Here is a 22,615-nt window from a genome sequence, read left to right as displayed (position 1 = left end):
CCACAGATCCACTATATGCCTTCTCTGTGCTAGACTGTTCTCCCCGTGATCCCCCATACCATGAGTACTAAGCATAATACCCCTCAATCGCCTTTTCCCTACCTCCCCACCAGCCCTCCCATACCCCTCCCCTTTGGTAACCACTAGTTCCTTCTTGGAGTCTCTGAGTCTGCTGTTATTTTGTTCCTTCAGTTTTGCTTCGTTGTTATAGTCCACAAATGAGGGAAATCATTTGGCACTTGTCTTTCTCCGCCTGGCTTATTACACTGAGCATAATATCCTCCAGCCCCATCCATGTTGTTGCAAATGGTAGGATTTGTTTCTTTCTTATGGCTGGGTAATATTCCATTGTGTATATGTACCACCTCTTCTTTATCCATTAATCTACTGATGGACACTTAGGTTGCTTCCCTATCTTGGCTATTGTAAAAAGTGCTGCGATAAACATATGTCTTTTTGAATCTGAGAAGTTGTATTCTTTGGGTAAATTCCCAGGAGTGGGAATCCCAGGTCAAATGGTATTTCTATTTTTAGTTTTTTTGAGGAATCTCCATATTGCTTTCCACAATGGTTGAACTAGCTTACATTCCCACCAGCAGTGTAGGAGGGTTTCCCTTTCTCCGCATCCTCAGCAGCATTTGTTGTTCTTAGTCTTTTCGATGCGAGCCATCCTTACATGGTGTGAGGTGATACCTCATTGTGGTTTTAATTTGCATTTCCCTGATGATTAGTGATGTGGAGCATCTTTTCATGTGTCTGTTGGCCATCTGAATTTCTTCTTTGGAGAAGTGTTTGTTCAGATCCTCTGCCCATTTGTTGATCGGGTTATTTGCTTTTTGGGTGTTGAGGTATGTACGTTCTTTATATATCCAACCCCTTGTTGGATAAGTCATTTACAAATATATTCTCCCATACTGTAGGATGCCTTGTTGTTCTGTTGATGGTGTCCTTTGCCATACAAAACCTTTTTAGTTTGATGTAGTTCCATGAGTTCATTTTTGCTTTTGTTTCCCTTGCTGGAGGAGATGCGTTCAGGAAGTTGCTCATGCTTATATTCAGGAGATGTTTGCCTATGTTGTCTTCTAAGAGTTTTATGGTTTCATGACTTACATTCAAGTCTCTGACACATTTTGAGTTAACTTTTGTGTATGGGGTTAAACAATAATCCAGTTTCATTCTCTTGAATGTAGCTGCCCAGTTTGGCCAATACCAGCTGTTGAAGAGGCTGTCATTTACCCATTACATGTCCATGGCTCCTTTTTCATATATTAATTGACCATATATGGTTGGGTTTATATCAGGGCTCTCTAGTCTGTTCCATTGGTCTATGGTTCTGTTCTTGTGCCAGTACCAAATTGTCTTGATTACTGTGGCTTTGTAGTAGAGCTTGAAGTTGGGGAGCATAATCCTCACAGCTTTATTCTTCCTTCTCAGGATTGCTTTGGCTACTCGAGGTCTTTTGTGGTTCCATATGAATTTTAGAACAATTTTCTCTAGTTCGTTGAAGAATGCCATTGGTATTTTGATAGGAATTGCATTGAATCTGTAGATTGCTTTACGCAGGATGGGCATTTTGACAATACTAGTTCTTCCTATCCATGAGCCCGGGATGTGTTTCCATTTATTGGTATCTTCTTTAATTTCTCTCATGAGTGTCTTGAGTGTAGGTCTTGCACTTCCTTAGTTAGATTTATTCCTAGGTATTTTATTCTTTTTGATGCAATTGTGAATGGAATTTTTTTCCTTATTTCTCTCCTCTGCTAGATCATTGTTAGTGTATAAGAATGCCACAGATTTCTGTATCTTAATTTTGTATGTTTGCTTAATCAATGCAACTTTGTTGAATTCAGATATTAGATCTAGTAGTTTTGGAGTGGATTCTTTAGAGTTTTTATGTACAATATCATGTCATCTGCAAACAGGGACAGTTTATTCTTCCTTGTCAATCTGCATGCCTTTTATTTCTTGTGTTGTCTGACTGCCGTGGCTAGGAACTCCAGTACTATGTTGAATAGAAGTGGGGAGAGTGGGCATTCTTGTCTTGTCCCAGATCTTAAAGGAAAAGCTTTCAGCTTCTCACTGTTAAGTATAATGTTGGCTGTGGGTTTGTCATATATGGCCTTTATTATGTTGAGGTACTTGCCCTCTACAACCATTTTGTTGAGAGTTTTTATCATGAATGGATATTGAATTTTGTCAAATGCTTTTTCAGCATCTGTGGAGGTGATTATGTGGTTTTTGTCCTTTTTGTTGATGTGGTGTTATGTGTTGATGGATTTTTGAATGTTGTACCATCCTTGCATCCCTGGCATAAATTCAACTTGATCATGATGGATGATCTTTTTGATGTATTTTTGAATTTGGTTTGCTAATGTTTTGTTGAGTATTTTTGCATCTATGTTCATCAGGGATATTGGTCTGTAATTTTCTTTTTTTGTGGTGAGTTTGCCTTGTTTTGGTGTTAGAGTGGTGCTGCCCTCATAGAATGAGTTTGGAAGTATTGAAGAGGGGGCAATACTTATAGAATACCAAATACAGTCATATATTTCGTGTAGAGAAATGGAGGCTTTCATAATAGAAGAATATCTCCTAGTTGGGTGTTACAACTACAGATTTTTAAGCCATCTATTTCTCAACTAAAGGCAAATATACAGCTAGCCTCTGATGAACAAGTCAAGAGGCAATATATACTGTATATAGTCTTTACCTAAACAAGTATCTAAAATAATTTTTTTTCTCTTCCACTAGTTAAGTTTTAGTCATTAAGAAATAATGTACAATTTCTACTGAGCATGTAAGACAGTTTTTATGAGGATAAAATTATGGGTATAATAAGGTCTCCATAATCCAAGACCATTATGCTCTAATATGAAAGAAATATGTTTAGCTATAATAAAGTAAGCACAAAATGAGCATAAGGAAAGAAAAATTAGTGATTAGAAAGATTCCTAATATCAATGGAGTTTATACAAGTTCAAAAAGGCTAAATGGATCTTTTAATTCTGCTTATCATCATCAAATTAATTTGCCATTAATTCATTTACAAAAATATAAACCTACAAGTAAGAATCTTACTTTCAGGAGTTTCTTTCTGCCATTGGGTGAGTTCAGCAGTCAAACATTTCACTTGCATAATTAATAGTGACAGCTATAAAAAAAAGAACAAAAGGAAAAAGTTGTTTTTGTGGAATATTCACAGCTACTCATTGATGAAAGTGTAGACATTCTTAATACTTTAATACAAGTTCCTAAGATAAATGGCACCCATAATAGCTACCTAACTATAAAAATTATCACTTCAAACAGAATTCGGCTTTAAACCACACTGAGTATAGCTTATAATTGCCCATTTTACTACTGATATAGTATTAAAAAATGATCAATTGTACATCGCCTGTCAACCTAAAAGAACCTAAATACATTGTTTATTCCCTAAATCAGTATTCATTTAAAAAAGGATGTTATTTCTTACCAACATTTTTCAGACAAATTTGCTTTAAAGATGCTTTTTCCTCTATATTCACTTTCAGAAAAATTGAAACTGATTTTTAGAAAAAGAGAGTAGCTAAAAATAAATGTAAATACATATGTAGAGACAAATACAAAATGACACTGGGTCCAGAAGCCATACATAAAAACCAGTTTTACTACACAATAGTTTGTAAATTGTTGTAAACATGTGCTCTTCAGCCAAAGATAAATCAGGATGAATGTTTCTGATATCAGGTGGCTCCAATAATTGTAATTTTGACATTTACAAACCTGTTATAAATCTGTTGCCTGATTAGACCACAGAATTAAAGTCTATGTATGATTAAAATTAAATTTCAGAACATTTCTTATCTGCTCTATATAATTCTTAACTGTACCAAAATAAATTAAAAATGCAATAGGTAGTTCTGTTCTATTTATACAAAAGGACACCAAGTACCATCTTTTTAACCAATTTTAAAGATACAGAGCAGGTAGAGCTCAAACACCCTGCTCTATATTATAAACTGCTGTTGGATAGTCAGAGGAAAAAAACCTAGTCTCTTTGAAAGTGTTATATAATTACAACAAAATTCATTTACAGGTATTTAAAATTTTTACCAAACAAGTTTATCATTACTGTATAAATAATTAAATGTGAAGGTGAAAGTGTCTTTTGATCAATAAAGTGATTTATAAATATTATTATTACTAGGAAGGGATATAAAAATTCTTAAAAAGTTGTATCTAAACTAGGTAAAATTATCATAATGATAAGGAATCCATATCACTTTTCCTGCACTTATTAGAAATATATAAAATTACCAATATTTATTTTTTGGCCTATTAAAAAACTGTAATTTCACAATTCAACTTTGCACTACATTGGTGAAATACAGCTCTTACTGCACCAAAGCCAAGCTAATGCAGACACCCAAATTATTTTGATCTTTCTAAAAAATTCAACAATACTTTCCAAAAAAGAAAATATTAGTATTTTTACAGTGATTTAAACATGAAATTTGAGACTTTCTGCCATTTTCTCATTTAAAATATCTATTTTCTTGCTTTAGAAAATGGGCCGAGTTTTAATATTGAAGTTTTAAAGTTAACAGGTGTGCAGAAAAGACTTAAAACCAAGTAAGCCTGATTATCCTTAAAGGGCTGCTTGCAACACTGGCCCTTGGCTGGCATTTGGAAACTTGGATTTTGAGGTGGCTCCCACTAACCTGACAAGAGGGTTCACTCTGCAAAATGAAAAAGTACAAACTGTGCAAATAATATGATTTACGCTGAATACTGCTTTCCTTCTGGAAGTCTAGTACTTTGATAACTACTAGGCAGCGGGTGGCTATGTGACTAGCCACTACAAAAAACTGTGGGCACTGAGTCTCTAAACAGGCTGCCTGGTAGACATTTCACACTTGTCACAACTTTCTGGGAGAATTAAGTACATCTTGTGTGACTCTACTGGGAAATGACTCCTGAAAGTTTGTGCCTGGTTTACCCTGCATTTCACCCTGTGATCCTTTGCCCTTTGCTGATTTTACTCTGTATCCTTTCACTCTAATACAGCTCAGCCATGTGTTGACTATACACTGAGTCCTGTGAGTCCTTCTGCAGAATCATCAAACTTGGGAGTAATCTTGGGGACTCTCAACACTTAGGAAAAAACACAATGGATTCTTAAAATTTTGTTATTATTGACTATCTCAGGATACTGATTATTTACTACAACTACATAGCTTATCCCACAAAGCCAAAGTTTGGCTCATTGCATGAAAAACATTAAGGAAACTCATAGGTCCCATCCCTGGTGAATCTGATTCAGTAGGTATCAATTTCTACAACATAAAAAACCACATTTCTGAAGGAAGCCAGATGATAGTTTATTTACTGTATAATGCTTTTCTAAATAAAATATTCAGGTTTACCCTGTACAATAAAGCTCTATATTTATTGACAGCTATAAAAATTCTTACAAAATATGGCTTAATTCTTTTTTTTCCTGTGTCATAGGTTTTATTTTATTTTATTTTTTATTAAGCTATGATTGATATACACTTATGAAGGTTTCACATGAAAAAACAATGTGGTTACTACATTTACCCATACTATCAAGTCCCCACCCATACCCCAATACAATCACTGTCCATCAGTGCAGCAAGTTGCCAGAGATCCACTATGTCCCTTCTCTGTGATACACTGTTCTCCCTGTGATCCCCCACACCATGTGTACTGAACATAATACCCCTCGATCCACTTCTCCCTCCCACCCCACCTGCCCTCCCACACCCATCCCCTTTGGTAACCACTAGTTCATTCTTGGAGTCTCTGAGTCTGCTTCCATTTTGTTCTTTCAGTTTTGCTTCCCTGTTATACTCCACAAATGAGGGAAACCATTTGGTATTTGTCTTTCTCCGCCTGGCTTATTTCACTGAGCATAATGTCCTCCACCTCCATCCATGTTGTTGCAAACGGTAGAATTTGTTTCTTTCTTATGGCTGAAGAGTATTCCATTGTATATATGTACCACTTCTTCTTTATCCATTCATCTACAGATGGACACTTGGGTTGCTTCCATATCTTGGCCATTGTAAAAAGTGCTGCGATAAACATAGGGGTGCATATGTCTTTTTGAATCTGAGAAGTTGTATTCTTTGGGTAAATTCCCAGGAGTGGGAATCCCAGGTCAAATGGTATTTCTAGTTTTAGTTTTTTGAGGAACCTCCATATTGCTTTCCACAATGGTTGAACTAGCTTACATTCCCACCAGCAGTGTAGGAGGGTTCCCCTTTCTCCGCATCCTCACCAACATTTGTTGTTCTTACCCTTTTCAATGCTGGCCATCCTTACTGGTGTGAGGTGTTATCTCATTGTGGTTTTAATTTGCATTTCCCTAATGATTAGTGATGTGGAGCATCTTTTCATGTGTCTGTTGGCCATCTGAATTTCTTCTTTAGAGAACCGTCTCTTCATATCCTCTGCCCATTTATTAATCGGGCTATTGGCTTTTTGGGTGTTGAGGTGTGTAAGTTCTTTATATATTTTGGATGTTAACCCCTTGTTGGATAAGTCATTTACAAATATATTCTCCCATACTGTAGGATGCCTTTTTGTTTTGTTGATGGTGTCCTTTGCCGTACAAAACCTTTTTAGTTTGATGTAGTCCCATGAGTTCATTTTTGCTTTTGTTTCCCTTTCTCGAGGAGATGGGTTCAGGAAGAAGTTGCTCTTCCTTATATTCAGGAGATGTTTGCCTATGTTATCTTCTAAGAGTTTTATGGTTTCATGACTTACATTCAAGTCTTTAATCCATTTTGAGTTTACTTTTGTGTATGGGGTTAAACAATAATCCAGTTTCATTCTCTTGCAATGTAGCTGCCCAGTTTGGCCAACACCAGCTATTAAAGAGGCTGTCATTTACCCATTACATGTCCATGGCTCCTTTTTCATATATTAATTGACCATATATGGTTGGGTTTATATCAGGGCTCTCTAGTCTGTTCCATTGGTCTATGGTTCTGTTCTTGTGCCAGTACCAAATTGTTTTGATTACTGTGGCTTTGTAGTAGAGCTTGAAGTTGGGGAGCATAATCCCCACAGTTTTATTCTTCCTTCTCAGGATTGCTTTGGCTATTCTAGGTCTTTTGTGGTTCCATATGAATTTGAGGACAATTTTCTCTAGTTTGTTGAAGAATGCTGTTGGTATTTTGATAGGAATTGCATTGAATCTATAGATTGCTCTAGGCAGGATGGCCATTTTGACAATATTAATTATTCCTACCCATAAGCATGGGATGTGTTTCCATTTATTGGTATCTTCTTTAATTTCTCTCATGAGTGTCTTGTAGTTTTCAGAGTATAGCTCTTTCACTTCCTTGGTTAGTCTTATTCCTAGGTATTTTATTCTTTTTGATGCAATTGTGAATGGAATTGTTTTCCTGATTTCTCTCTTTGCTAGTTCATTGTTAGTGTATAGGAAAGCCACAGATTCCTGTGTATTAATTTTGTATCCTGTAATTTTGCTGAATTCAGATATTAGATCTAGTAGTTTTGGAGTGGATTCTTTAGGGTTTTTTATGTACAATATCATGTCATCTCTGCCCTTGTACTGTTCACCATGTAACTTATTCACTATGTAAGAATTTGTTCTCCATGTAAGAACTTGTTCATTATGCTTCAGAAAATTGGAGACTGACGAAAATTAGCCTTGGGGTGGATTAATGATTGTGCATTGAGCATTGACTCCCCTATACAGAATTTTATTGTTGTTAACAACCATTTGATCAATAAATATGAGAGATGCCCTCACAATAAAAATAAAAAAAAAAAGTACACACTTCCAATTGTAAAATAAATAAGTAACCGGGATGTAATGTATAGCATAAGGAATATAGTCAAAATATTGTAACAACTTGGTATGGTGATAGCTGGTACCTAGAATTATCATGTATATAAATGTTGAATCACTGTGTTGTACACCTGAAACTAATGTAATACTGTGTGTCAACTACCCTTCAATAAAAAATAATTATCTACAAAAAAAAAAATCATGTCATCTGCAAACAGGGACAGTTTAACTTCTTCCTTGCCAATCTGCATGCCTTTTATTTCTTGTGTTGTCTGACTGCCGTGGCTAGGAACTCCAGTACTATGTTGAATAGAAGTGGGGAGAGTGGGCATTCTTGTCTTGTTCCTGATCTTAAAGGAAAAGCTTTCAGCTTCTCACTGTTAAGTATAATGTTGGCTGTGGGTTTGTCATATATGGCCTTTATTATGTTGAGATACTTGTCCTCTACAACCATTTTGTTGAGAGTTTTTATCATGAATGGATGTTGAATTTTTCAGCATCTACGGAGATGATTATGTGGTTTTTGTCCTTCTTTTTCTTGATGTGGTTTATGTGTTGATGGATTTTCAAATGTTGTACCATCCTTACATCCCTGGCATAAATCCAACTTGATCATGATGGATGATCTTTTTGATGTACTTTTGAATTGGGTTTGCTAATATTTTGTTGAGTATTTTTGCATCTATGTTCATGAGGGAAATTGGTCTGTAATTTTCTTTGTGGTGTCTTTGCCTGGTTTGGGTATTAGAGTGATGCTGGCCTCATAGAATGAGTTTGGAAATACTCTCTCCTCTTCTTTCTTTGGAAAACTTTAAGGAGAATGGGTATTAGGTCTTCACTAAATGTTTGATAAAATTTAGCAGTGAGGCCATCTGGTCCAGGAGTTTTGTTCTTAGGTAGGTTTTTGATTACCAGTTCAATTTCGTTGCTGGTAATTGGTGTGTTCAGATTTTCTGTTCCTTCCTTGGTCAGTCTTGGAATGTTGTATTTTTGTAGAAAGTTGTCCATTTCTTCTAGGTTATCCAGTTTGTTACCATATAATTTTGCATAGTATTGTTTCACAATTCTTTTTATTTCTTTGGTGTCCGTAGTGATTTTTCCTTTCTCATTTCTGATTCTGCTGATGTGTGCAGACTCTCTTTTTTTCTTGATAAGTCTGGCTAGGGGTTTATCTATTTTGTTTATTTTCTCGAAGAACCAGCTCTTGCTTTCATTGATTTTTTCTATTGTTTTATTCTTCTCAATTTTATTTATTTTTGCTCTAATTTTTATTATGTCCCTCCTTCTATTGACTTTGGGCCTCATTTGTTGTTCTTTTCATAGTTTCATTAGTTGTGTAGAGTTTAGACTGCTTATAAGGGATTGTTCTTCTTTCCTGAGGTAGGTCTGTATTGCAATATACTTTCCACTTAGCTCAGCCTTGGCTGCATCCCATAGATTTTGCAGCATTGAATTATTTTTGTCATTTGTCTCCATATATTGCTTGATCTCTGTTTTTATTTAGTCATTGATCCATTGGTTATTTAGGAGCATGTTGTGTAGCCTCCATGTGTTTGTAGGATTTTTCATTTTCTTTGCATAATTTATTTCTAGTTGCATAGCTTTGTGATCTGAGAAACTGGTTGGTATAATTTCAACATTTTTGAGTTTACTGAAGCTCTTTTTGTGGCCTAGTATATGATCTGTTCTTGGAAATGTTCCATACTTGAGAAGAATGTGTATTCTGTTGCTTTTGGGTGTAGAGTTCTGTAGATGTCTGTTAGGTCCATCTGTTCTATTGTGTTGTTCAGTGCCTCTGTCCCCTTACTTATCTTCTGTCTGGTTGATCTGTCCTTCAGAGTGAGTGGAGTGTTGAAGTCTCCTAGAATGAATGCATTGCATTCTATTTCCTCCTTTAGTTCTGTTAGTATTTGTTTCACATATGTGTGTGCTCCTGTTTGGGAGCGTAGATATTTATAATGGTTATATCTTCTTGTTGGATTGACCCCTTTATCATTATATAATGTTCTTCTTTGTCTCTTGTTACTTTCTTTGTTTTGAAGTCTATTTTGTCTGATACAAGTATTGCAACTTCTGCTTTTTTCTCTCTGTTATTTGCATGAAATATCTTTTTCCATCCTTTCACTTTTAGTCTGTGTATGTCTTTGGGTTTAAAGTGAGTCTCTTGCAGGCAGCATATAGACGGGTCTTCTTTTTTTATCCATTCAGTGACTCTATGTCTTTTGATTGGTGCATTCAGTCCATTTACATTTAGGGTGATTATTGATAGGTATGTACTTATTGCCATTGCAGGCTTTAGATTCGTGGTTACCAAAGGTTCAAGGTTAATTTCCTTACTATCTAAGAGTCTAACTTAACTCACTTAATATGCTGTTAGAAACAAAATCTAAAGGTTCTTTTCTTTTACTCCTCCTTTTTTTCCTCCTCCATTATTTATATATTAGGTATCATATTCTGTATTCTTTGTCTATCCCTTGATTGACTTTGGGGATAGTGAACTTAATTTTGCATTTGCTTAGTAATTAGCTGTTCTACTTTCTTTACTGTGATTTTGTTACGTCTGGTGACAGTTATTCAACCTTAGGAACACTTCCATCTATAGCAGTCCCTCCAAAATAGACTGTAGAGGTGGTTTGTGGGAGGTAAATTCTCTCAGCTTTTGCTTATCTGGAAATTGTTAATCCTGCCTTCAAATTTAAATGATAATCTTGCCGGATAAAGTAAATCTTGGTTCCAGGCCCTTTTGCTTTACTGCATGAAATACATCATGCCACTCCCTTCTGGCCTGTAAGGTTTCTGCTGAGAAGTCTGATGTCAGCCTGATGGACTTTCCTTTGTATATGATCTTATTTCTTTCTCTGGCTGCTTTCAATAGTCTGTCCTTATTCTTGATCTTTGCCAATTTTATTACTATATGTCTTGGTGTTGTCTTCCTTGGGTCCCTTGTGTTGGGAGATTTATGGATCTCCATGGCCTCAGAGACTATCTCCTTCCCCAGACTGGGGAAGTTTTCAGCAACTACCTCCTCAAAGACACTTTGTATCCCTTTCTCTTTCTCTTCTTCTTCTGGTATCCCTATAATGCAAATAATGTTCCATTTGGATTGGTCACACAGTTCTCTCAATATTCTTTCATTCTTAGAGATCCTTTTTTCTCTGTGCCTCAGCTTCTTTGTATTCCTCTTCTCTCGTTTCTATTTCATTTATCGTCTCCTCCACTGTATCCAACCTGCTTTTAATACCCTCCATCGTGCTCTTCAGCAATTAGATCTCCGACCTGAATTCATTCCTGAGGTCTTGGATATCTTTCCGTACCTCCATTAGCATATTGATGATTTTTATTTTGAACTCCCTTTCAGGAAGAGTCATAAGGTCCGTGTCATTTAAATCTTTCTCCGAAGTTATATTAATTTTACTCTGGACCAGGTTCCTTTGGCATTTCATATTTGTATATGGTGCCCTCTAGTGTCCAGAAGCTCTTCTCTGGAGCTGCTCAGCCCCTGAAGCAATGTCGGGGGTTGTAGGGGAGCGGTATTGGTGCCTTGGGGGAGGAAAGAGCTGTTCCCTGCTTTCTGTCTGCTGTGCCTGTCTCCACTGCCTTAACAAGTGGGCTGAGCACACAGGTATAAGCTTTTGTCCCAGAGCAGCCGGATATGGATCCCTGCTTTCCACAAGCGGCTGGAATCTCAGTCTCTCCAGGAATTCTGCGTGTATTAACTTTCCAACCCGGTAGTCATGCGAGTATCATGAAAGCACCATGAAATGTAGGTTTATGCTCCCAGAGCAGATCTCCAGAGCTCGGTATTCAGCAGTCCCAGGCCTTCCACTCCCTCCCTGCTCCGTTTCTCTTCCTTCTGCCGGTGAGCTGGCGTGGGGGAAGGGCTTGGGTCCTGCCTAGCCACAGCTTTGGTACGTTATCCTGTTCCGTGCGGTCTGCTCTTTTCTCCAGGTGTATGCAGTCTGGTGCCGTCTTCTTTCCTGTTCCTCTCTCAGGATTAGTTGTGCCGACTATATTTTCTAATTGTATCCAGTTTTAGGAGGAAACCTCTGTCTCTCCTCTCAAGCCGCCATCTTTTATCCAATCTCAAGATGGCTTAGTTCTTTATTAGCAATTATTCGATTAAAGATCTGGTATAATAGGCACTTGCAAAAGTGACTAGCTTTTTTCCCCTTCTTTCTCTAACTCTTTCATTTTATTATTATTATGCTGATAGATTTTTATTTTGTCATACTGTTATAATCAATTAAAGCATTATTTGTTTTGATGACCAAAGGATTCCTATTTTGAAAGAGTGCCTTCAATTGGTTCCTGTCTTTTTGACATACTCCTAACCAATTTTGGAGAACTTTCACTGAAATAATTTGTATATTTGACTGTTCTTAGAATTTTTATCACTGAAACACTTTTAACTTTTTTATTGTCAAATACCTGTTTTCTTTTATAATGTCTTGATTTATATTATTAGCCAAGAAGTTTTCCCTGTTCCTAAATTATACAAATGGTTTTCTAACTTTTCTTATAAAATTTGTATGGCAATCCACCTATAATTTATGCTTATGTAATGAAAGACAGAGGACCAATTTTATTTCCTCCCAAGTGCATAACTAGTTGTATCACTCTAATTTACTATGCAATTCATCTTTTTCGCATAGATTGGAACTATCATCTTTATCATACTTTAAATTCTTAATTATTGCACTAATCCATTGATGTATTCCTAAGCCAATTCCATAGGTCTTTGGTTATAAAAATGGATTATTTTAATCCTTTTTCAGCCAAGGGTAAAATCAGCTCAGATTCCAAACAAATAGTAAAATAACTGGCTACTGGACCTAACACAAGGTAGGACATCTTTGTTTGATTTTTTAATAACATATCATAATAGCAGTCAATGAGCAATTCACTCAACAGTCAAATGTATGTAGCTGTTAAAAGAGAAATAATTAGGAAATTATTCTCTTATTTATTTCTATAATAGCTTATTCTAAAAGTTTTTAGAATACTTCACTTAAATTATAAAGAGTAGAGAATTAACTGAATGATTAAGCATACAGGTATTAACAAAGTTGTTTTACTTGGGATAACTATAAACAGATACTATTCTTATCCAAAACACAATGAATTAATTCCACTTACATAGTTTTAGAAAGAAAAAAGGGTTCATACCTGAGCATTTGAATTAGTGGGTGTCTCAGTTCCAACAAGTGATAATTTATTCTGACACTTGATTTAAAAAGCAAAGAAAAATATATTATAGATAGTTCCCTTCCCCTCCAGTCAGTGTCCCTCTAAAACAAGATGTAAATATATGATGTAAGAGAAGAGTTTATTTAAATTCCTCACTTGCTAAGCAAGAGGACCAGGAAGTCAGCCAAACAAACCCCAAATTGAATACATAAAAAGTAAAAGAGATTACTAGACTTGACACAGAATGAAAAATGAGCATAAGAAATAAGGACAAAAAGAACAAAACTAATAACTAGGGTGAATTAAAAGCTAGATAATGGGAAAATGAGAAAGAAGAGAGTAAAAGGGAAAGGACTAAAGAAAAATAACAAAAATAGTAAGAAGATAATTAAGATTGTAGGAAAATAAAACCTTCAGGAATCATTGTTTCTGTATGATCTTAAAGAATCTCAAACCATTTACAGGGACTATACATGATTAAAAATATGGGTGATACAAATTTCATTTGTGCTCATTTCTAGTCACAGCATCTTTCTACAAAAAACCCTGATTTTTTAATTCAAATTTCCATACTGAAAAACTATCAAAAGCAAAAAAAAAAAATTAAATTACCTTAAAAATACATTAGTGATACAGAGTACAAAGGATTTATCTTATAAAATAACTTTAAAAAAAAGAAAAAAGGAAATAAAACCACTAACCTGCCCTAATCTGAAACTTTACTGGGAAGAATAGGATGTGAAAACTGTCTGTGTTAATTGCAGAATTATGCATTCCACTATTCCAAGTAGAACAAATTTTACTAACATATTGCTGTGTACCAGAAATGATTCTATCTCACTTAGAAAATTTACATACATTTCAAACACAGTGTTTTCTAAATTAATTCACAGTTTCACTCAAACTCCTTAATTATGCATTCTCCTCATTTCTATATTCTCTGTCTTAGGACTCTACCACCCAATCAAACCAGGAACCTGAAACGACCCATAAACCTGCCCCATTTCACAATTAACTCCCAAATCTTTTTGGCCCTATCTCCTTAATACCTCTTGAATCCATTCTTCTATTTGCAAGTTAGACAGAATTTAGCCTTTCAGTGCTTACCAGGACTACCACTACAGCCTCCTCAGTGCTTTCTACCTGTAGTCTGACTTTTCTCCATTCCATTTTCTTCAAAACCACTAATTTTTCCAAACTATGTATCTCATCATATCACTTCATGTTTATTATAACCCTTTAATGGCTTCCCATAGTATACTCAATAAAATCCTTCACATTCTTGACCCTAATTACCACTCCAGTCTCATCCTTCTTCTCCTCATTTATGTAAGTCATAATATTCTATTTAGAGTTCTCCAAACTCTCCCAAAATTTATATATTTTGTTCTTTTTGCTTTGCATACCTCTCCCACTTTCACAGGCTAACTCCTATTTATCCTTAGAAAAAGCTATCCTTGACTCCTTCAGTCTAAGTTTACTACTCTTCCTTAGTCTTTGCATTTCTACCACAATATTTCTAATATAATGGCTATTGCCTCCATTAGATGATAATCTCCTTGAGGGCAGGGTACGACATAATTTTTATCTTTCTACAGCCACCTAATAGAAAGTTTCTTAAATTAATGCTTATAGGTCTAAAAACTATATAAATATTTATCATATAACATAATGGCTTTTGGGAACCAGTATAATTATTTCTTTCAAGTCTGTTATTGTTAAGTCTATCTGTTAAGTACCTTAATTCCATCTATTAAATCTATTGTTGTGTATTACGTTTTTATTGAAATGGATTTAAATCCTGTAGCCAATTAATTGACATATCACTTTTATTTCTTGATACTTACTTCTTCCATATCTTTCCACATTTCTTCACATTTTTTAATAAGTTCTTTTTCCGCATCTGTAACATCTTCCACATCTGTAGTACTATCTGGATCTAGATCTTGCTGATTCACTGACATGTGCCTTGTGATTTTCGTGGTCTTATAAGAAAACATAAGTAAAAAATATTTATTCATTTAACAATATTTGTTGAACACCTATTATGTGTAAGATACTCACCTAGAAGCTAAAGCCGTACAAGTGAACAGAACTCACCTAGAAGCTAAAGCCAAACAAGTGAACAGAACAGGCAAAAATCCTTCCTTACATTCTACTTACATTCTTACTTACATTCTACTTCAGGAAAACTAACAATAAACCAAGAAAATTAAAAATATATATACTGTAGAAGATAAAATAAAAGTACTACGGCAAAAAGCAAGGCAAGAAGAAATAAAGGGTGTGTTGGGCAGGGGCAATGTATTTTTATATAAGGTGGTCATATAAGGTTACTGAGAAGTTGACAATTGATATATGAAGGAGATATGGGGATATTTAGGAAAGAGGCTCCAGGCAGAGGGGACTGCAGGTGCAAAGGCTTTGGGAAAGGAATATGACTGCCATGTTCCTGAGCAGTAAAGCAACGGGTGTGATTAAAGCAAACTAAGGGAGAGAACACAAGGTAAAATCAAAGAGATAATAGGGATGAAATCATGTGGACTTTGTAGGCCATTTTCAGAACTTAGGCTGAGATAATAAACTATTGGAGGGTTTTGAACAGAGGAATGACATGACATGAATTACATTTTACCAGTATAATTTCGGTTAACTAAAGCCAGTAAGTACAGAAGAAGGAAAACCAGTTAAAATATTGTTGCAATGATCCAAGCAAGATGTGGACCAGGATAATACTGAGGCAGTATAAAGTGCCCAGTTCTAAAAACATTTTTAAGACAAAGCCAACAGGATTACCTAACAGCCTGCATACAAAGTGACAAAGAACAAGAGGAATTAATTATTATTTTAAAAGATTGTGCCTAAGCAATTGGAAAGTAATTGTTAGTTACTGAGATGGGAATGATGGTGGAAGAAACAGCTTCAGCAAGGCATGGGAGGGTTGGTTAAGAATTCAGTTTAAGATGAGCTACATTTAAGATGTCTATTAGTGGAGCTGCTGATTAGGCAACTGGATGTACATGTCTGGAGTTCAAGGGAAACTTTAGAGCTGGAAACAAACACGTAAAACCATGAGGCTGGATATGATCAGAAAAGCTAGAGTGCAGAGATATATGTTAGAAGAGTTCCAGACCTGTAGAGATTATGGAGATGAGGGAGAACAACCTAAATAGTCTAAGAAAGAGGACCCAGTAAAGTACAAGGAAAATCTAGAGTATGATATCCAGAGAGTCAAGATAGGAACGTATTCAAGGAAGGACCGATGAACTCTCAAATACTAGAGACAGGTCAACTAAGATAAAAACAATAGATGAGTTACTTAGCAATATAGAAAGAGAATTGTTATTTTCCAAAAATAGTCACAGCAATTATTTCAGGGTGTCACTTCCCATCCAGAGGCAGAGCTTATATACCCTCCCATGAACCTGAGTATGACTTCCTGACTGCCTTTATGAATAGAACACAATGGAAGTGACAACACATAACCTCCAAGACTAAGTCATAAAAGGCAATATAACTTACATCTGCCTCCGTCAGAACACTTGTTCTTGCAAACCAGCCGCCAAGCTGTGAGGAAGTACAAACTAGCACAAATGAAGAGACCAGTGCAGAAGCCCACAGAGAAATGAACTGAAATTCCCAGACAAAAACTAGCATCAACTGCCAGACAGGTGCGTAAACAAGTCTTCTGATGATCCAGCCCCTAGGCTTTGAGTCTTCTAGTTAAGGGCCCAGACATTGTAGAGTAGAGACAAGCTGTCCCTGCTGTACTGCCTGAACTCTTGATTCAAAGAATCCCTGAACATAGTAAGTGGTTGTTTTATACCTCTAAGTTTTGGAATAATTTGACACAACAATTTCATTTTTGTGTCACAACTAATACACAAAAATGGAGGTCACTGTTAACCTTTATAAGAGTAGTTTACAGCAGAATGGTGGGAGTGAAAGCCTTATTGGAGTAGATTCAAGAGAGAACAGAAAGCAAGAAACTGGACATATCCAGTATATAAAACATCTTCAAGAATTTTTCCTCTAAAAGAAAAGAAAAATAAGGTACCAGCTATAGGGGTTTGGGGAGATAAGAAAGAAAATTTTAAGATGGGAGAAAATACAGCACCTTTCTATGACACAATAAGAGAAGGAAATATTGCTAAGGCAGGAGAGAAGGGAGAGAAAGAATGGGATCTAATGCATAAGTAGAGTGGTTGGCTTAAGATAAGTGCACATACTTTTTATCCATTTAAATGGGCAGTTAGGCAGATTATTAGGGGTATAGATGCAGGTAGCTGAGTAGATGTCTTGGTAGAAGACTGCAGAAGTTGTATTTGGACTGCTTCTTTGTTCTCAGTGAAATGGTAACAAAGGACATCAGCTGTGAAAAAGCAGTGGAGGTTCAAGAGCAGAAGAAAAGACATGTATAAGAGAGATATACAGGGGGGAGGAGGCAAGATGGTGGCGTGAGTAGTTCAGCGGAAATCTCCTCCCAAAAGCATATATATTTTTGAAAATACAACAAATACAACTATTCCTAAAATTGACACCAGTAGATACAGTACAACAGCCAGGCTACATCCACATCTGCAAGAACTCAGCATCACACAAAGGGGGTAAGATATAAGCTGCAGCTCAGCGGGACTTGAACACCCCCCTATTCCAGACCCCAGCAGGAAGAAAGGAGTCAGAGCAGGGAGGGAGTGAAAGCCCAGGACTGCTAAACTCTAGAAATCCTAAATTTCTAAAGCTCTAGAAATCCGCACCAGGAGGGCAGACACACGGTGCATGGGGTGCTGGATATTAGAGAAACAGAAAAGCAAAACCTGTGAGCAGGTCCCTGCAACCGGCAGCCCTGAAACAAAAGAAAAGTGAGTGCTTTTTGCAAGTCATAAAGGGACAGGGACCTCACAGCTGGACGAAGTCATCCTGACACACGCACACCAGCACCCGGGGATCCAGGGAACTCTAGGCGACCTAACCCCCTGGGTGGCAGTGCAGCTCTGGAGGCCCTCACAGCAATAAGCAGCCTATCAGTCATTCCCTGAAATGGCGCGGACCCCAAGATACCAGCCCAGTAGTGGGAGACTGGCAGCGCATGCCGGGGGAGACGCCCCCAGAGGGGTCCGGGAGCGCCTTGCGCGAGCCCACAGCAGCGGCAGCCAAGCGGCCCCGAGCTGGGCGATGTGGGCTGGCAGTGGCGGCAACAGAGCGGCCCGCACGAGCCCGCAGCGGCAGCACCAGAGGGGACCGGGAATGGCCCGTGCGAGCCTGTGGCGGCAGTGCCAGAGGGGACCAGGGGCGGCCTGCACGAGCCCATGGCAGCGGCGACCGAGCAGCCTGGGAGTGGCCTGCGCGCGTCGGCGGCACCAGAAGGTCCCGGGAGCGGCCCACAGGAGCTGGTGGCAGCGGAGGAGCAGCCCAGGAGCAGCTGCGCCCCCAGCAGACCCTCAGCCACCCAGGCCAGACCCAAAGGCCTCTGTCGGGACACAGTTGCCTGGCAGGGGCGCCACTTTCACGGGACAGCGCACCTGGAGCACCTGCAACTCCCTGCAGGGCTCTGCGCTACGCTGACAGAAACCCCACCCACAGCAGCTTAGGGGATTAACCTGGAAGCTGCTCCATGAGTGCGGGTAATCGACACAAGCAGTGGAGAAGTGCAAGGCGTCCAACAAGCAGGAAAGGACTTTGTTCTCCCAGCTCACATATGCACTACCGGCCTACAGCTACCTCTATCAACATGAAAAGGCAGAAGAATTTAGTCCAGTCCAAACTAGTCCAGAAAACCCCTGAGAGAGGACAGGGTAGATAGACCTAGCCATCTCCCCGAAAAAGAATTCAAAATAAAAGTCATAACCATGCTGATGGATCTTCAGAGAAATATGAAAGAGGTAAGGGATGAAGTCGGGAGAGAGATTCCAGAAATGAAACAATCTCTGGAAGGACTTAAGAGCAGACTGGATGAGGTGTAAGAGGCCGTTAATGGAATAGAAATCAGAGAACAGGAACGCAGATAAGCTGATGCAGAGAGAGATAAAAGGATCTCCAGGAATGAAAGAATATTAACAGAACTGTGTGACCAATCCAAACAGAACAATATTCGCATTATAGGGGTACCAGAAGAAGAAGAGAGAGAAAAAGGGATAGAAAGTGTCTTTGAAGAAATAATTGCTGAAAACTTCCCCAAACTGGGGGAGGAAATAGTTGCTCAGACCACAGAAGCACGCAGAACTCCCAACAGAAGGGACCCAAAGAGGACAACACAAACACATAATAATTAAAATGGCAAAGATCAAGGACAAGGACAGAGTATTAAAGGCAGCCAGAGAGAGGAAAAGGGTCATCTACAAAGGAAAACACATCAGGCTATCATCAGACTTCTCAACAGAAACCTTACAGGCCAGAAGAGAATGGCATGATATATTTAATGCAATGAAACAGAAGGGCCTTGAACCAAGAATACTGTATCCAGCAAGATTATCATTTAAATATGAAGGAGGGATTAAACAATTCTCAGACAAGCAAAAGTTGAGGGAATTTGCCTCTTACAAACGACCTCTGCAGGGTATTTTAGAGGGACTGCTCTAGATGGGAGCACTCCTAAGGCTAAATAGATGTCACCAGACAAAATAAAATCACAGCAAAGAAAGCACACCAACCAAATACTAAATAAAGAAAAAATAAATAAATAAACTATCCACAAAAGCAGTCAAAGGAAACACAAAGGAGCACAAAAAAACCCCGCAACATATGAAGAATGGAGGAGAAGGAATAAGAAGGGAGAGAAATAAAGAATCATCAGACAGTGTTTATAATAGCTCAATAAGCGAGTTAAGTTAGATAGTAAGATAGTAAAGAAGCTAACCTTGAACCTTTGGTAACCATGAATCTAAAGCCTGCAATGGCAATAAGTACATATCTTTCAATAATCACCCTAAATGTAAATGGACTGAATGCACCAATCAAAAGACACAGAGTAACAGAATGGATAAAAAAGCAAGACCCATCTATATGCTGCCTACAAGAAACTCACCTCAAACCCAAAGACATGCACAGACTAAAAGTCAAGGGATGGAAAAAGATATTTCATGAAAACAACAGGGAGAAAAAAGCAGGTGTTGCAGTACTAGTATCAGACTAAATAGACTTCAAAACAAAGAAAGTAACAAGAGATAAAGAAGGACATTACATAATGATAAAGGGCCCAGTCCAACAAGAGAATATAACCATTATAATTATATATGCACCCAATACAGGAGCACCAGCATATGTGAAACAAATACTAACAGAATTAAAGGAGGAAATAGAATGCAATGCATTCATTTTGGGAGACTTCAGCACATCATTCACTCCAAAGGATAGATCCACGGGACAGAAAATAAGTAAGGACACAGAGGCACTGAACAGCACACTAGAACAGATTGACCTAGTAGACATCTATAGAACTCTACATCCAAAAGCAACAGGATATACACTCTTCTCAAGTGCACATGGGGGGGATCTCGCTCCCCAACATCAAGCTCTACTACAAAGCCACAGTAATCAAGACAATTTGGTACTGGCACAGGAACAGTGCCACAGACCACTGGAACAGAAGAGACTCCTAACATTAACCCAAACATACGGTCAATTAATATTCGATAAAGGAGCCATGGATATGCAATGGGGAAATGACAGTCTCTTCAACAGATGGTGCTGGCAAAACTGGACAGCTATATGCAGGAGAATGAAACTGGATCACTGTCTAACCCCCATACCCAAAAGTAAATTCGAATGGATCAAAGACCTGAATGTAAGTCATGAAACCATAAAACTCTTAGAAAAAAGCATAGGCAAAAATCTCTTAGACAGAAACATGAGCGACTCCTTCATGAACATATCTCCCCGGGCAAGGGAAACAAAAGCAAAAATGAACAAGTGGGACTATATCAAGCTGAAAAGCTTCTGTACAGCAAAGGAAACCATCAATAGAACAAAAACGTATCCTACAGTATCGGAGAATATATTCATAAATGACAGATCCGATAAAGGGCTGACATCCAAAATATATAAAGAGCTCATGCACCTCAACAAAGGAAAGGAAAAAATCCAATTAAAAAATGGGTAGAGCTGAACAGACACATCTCCAAAAAAGAAATTCCGATGGCCAACAGACACATGAAAAGATGCTCCACATCACTAATCATCAGAGAAATGCAAATTAAAACCACAATGAGATATCACTTCACCCCAGTAAGGATCGCCACCATCCAAAAGACAAACAACAAATGTTGGCGAGGTTGTAGAGAAAGGGGAACCCTCCTATACTGCTGGTGGGAATGTAAATTAGTTCAACCATTGTAGAAAGCAGTATGGAGATTCCTCAAAATAGAAATGCCATTTGACCCAGGAATGCCACTTCTAGGAATTTACCCTAAGAATGCAGCAGTCCAGTTTGAAAAAGGCAGATGCACCCCTATGTTTATTGCAGCACTATTTACAATAGCCAAGAAATGGAAGCAACCTAAGTGTCCATCAGTAGATGAATAGGTAAAGAAGATGTGGTACATAGACACAATGGAATACTTACTATTCAGCCATAAGTAGAAGAAAAATCCTACCATTTGCAACATGGATGGAGCTAGAGGGTATAATGCTCAGTGAAATAAGCCAGGCAGAGAAAGACAAGTGCCAAATGATTTCACTCATATGCAAAACAGCAGCACAATCACAGAACCCAAGAATGGACTAACAGCTACCAAAGGGAAAGGGACTGAGGAGGATGGGTGGGAAGGGAGGGATAAGGGCGGGGAAAAAGAAAGGGGGCATTACGATTAGCATGTGTAGTGGGGGTGGGCACGGGGAGGGCTGGGCAACACAGAGAAGACAAGTAGTGATTCTACAGCATCTTACTACGCTGATGGATAGTGACTGTAATGGGGTTGGTGGGGGGCACTTGGTCAATGGGGGAGTCTAGTAAACATAATGTTCCTCATGTAATTGTAGATTAATGATACCAAAATAAACAAACAAACAAATAATTTTTTTAAAAAGAGAGCTTAAGTCTTTAAGGCATCTAAGAGATGGAAGCAGAAGGTAAACGGTCCTGCCATGGGCCGCTTAGTTAATTGGCATGTCCGGTTCTCTCCCCGGAAGGAGAAACAAGCGCTCGCAGCCTTCAGAGAGCGGGGAGAGAATCAAGCTCCGGGGGGTGACGTTTGGTACATTTACAGGGAAGCTCGCTGGTTACCCGCCTCCTTCAACTCCCCACCCGTCCGCCTTTTCCCCTTGTCGGCGGCGCTCTGAGGCTGCAGAAAAGTGGGACCCTAAAGCTAGCCGGACATGGGGTATCCAGCTCCCGGAAGGTGAGGGTCCGACCATCGGAATTGCAGCTCCATTTCCTGGGAGCTCCAGCCCGCTGCCAAGTTTCACCCACCCGGCGTTCTCCCCGCCCAGCTCTTACCACCGCAGCACCAGCGACTCAGTTCACCTTGTACTGGCGTGGACAGACAGGCTTCCGTTCCAGGGCTTCGCGCGCTGCTTGCTGATTGGATCCGCTCCTGCCCACCCCAGCCATTCCCGAAACTCGCTCCCGCTTACGAGCAGGCTGCGCCGCTGCCCTGGGGTTGGCTG

The 22,615-nt window shown here is 38.4% G+C and overlaps 1 protein-coding gene across 2 annotated transcripts in view; it reads right to left on the bottom strand.

Annotated features, from left to right (window-relative positions):
- Positions 1–22,544, bottom strand: part of CENPK (centromere protein K) — a 56,442-nt gene extending 33,898 nt beyond the window's left edge. The window contains exons 1-4 of one of the 2 annotated variants that reach the window (XM_057494860.1): positions 22,448–22,544; positions 14,860–15,011; positions 12,992–13,048; positions 3,076–3,148 (exon numbers count right to left, since the gene is read on the bottom strand). In XM_057494860.1, coding sequence (XP_057350843.1) covers positions 3,076–3,148; positions 12,992–13,048; positions 14,860–14,976 — 247 coding nt within the window. In that variant the 5' untranslated portion in view covers positions 14,977–15,011; positions 22,448–22,544. Of the gene's footprint in view, positions 1–3,075; positions 3,149–12,991; positions 13,049–14,859; positions 15,012–22,445 lie in introns of both variants that reach the window. The other variant, XM_057494862.1, reaches the window with a different exon arrangement.
- Positions 22,545–22,615: the final 71 nt, after the last annotated feature.

Source organism: Manis pentadactyla, chromosome 2 (assembly GCF_030020395.1).
Source record: "Manis pentadactyla isolate mManPen7 chromosome 2, mManPen7.hap1, whole genome shotgun sequence".
NCBI lineage: Eukaryota > Metazoa > Chordata > Mammalia > Pholidota > Manidae > Manis > Manis pentadactyla.
Note: the sequence above shows the minus strand (reverse complement) of the source record. Positions and strands in the feature narration are given on the sequence as shown.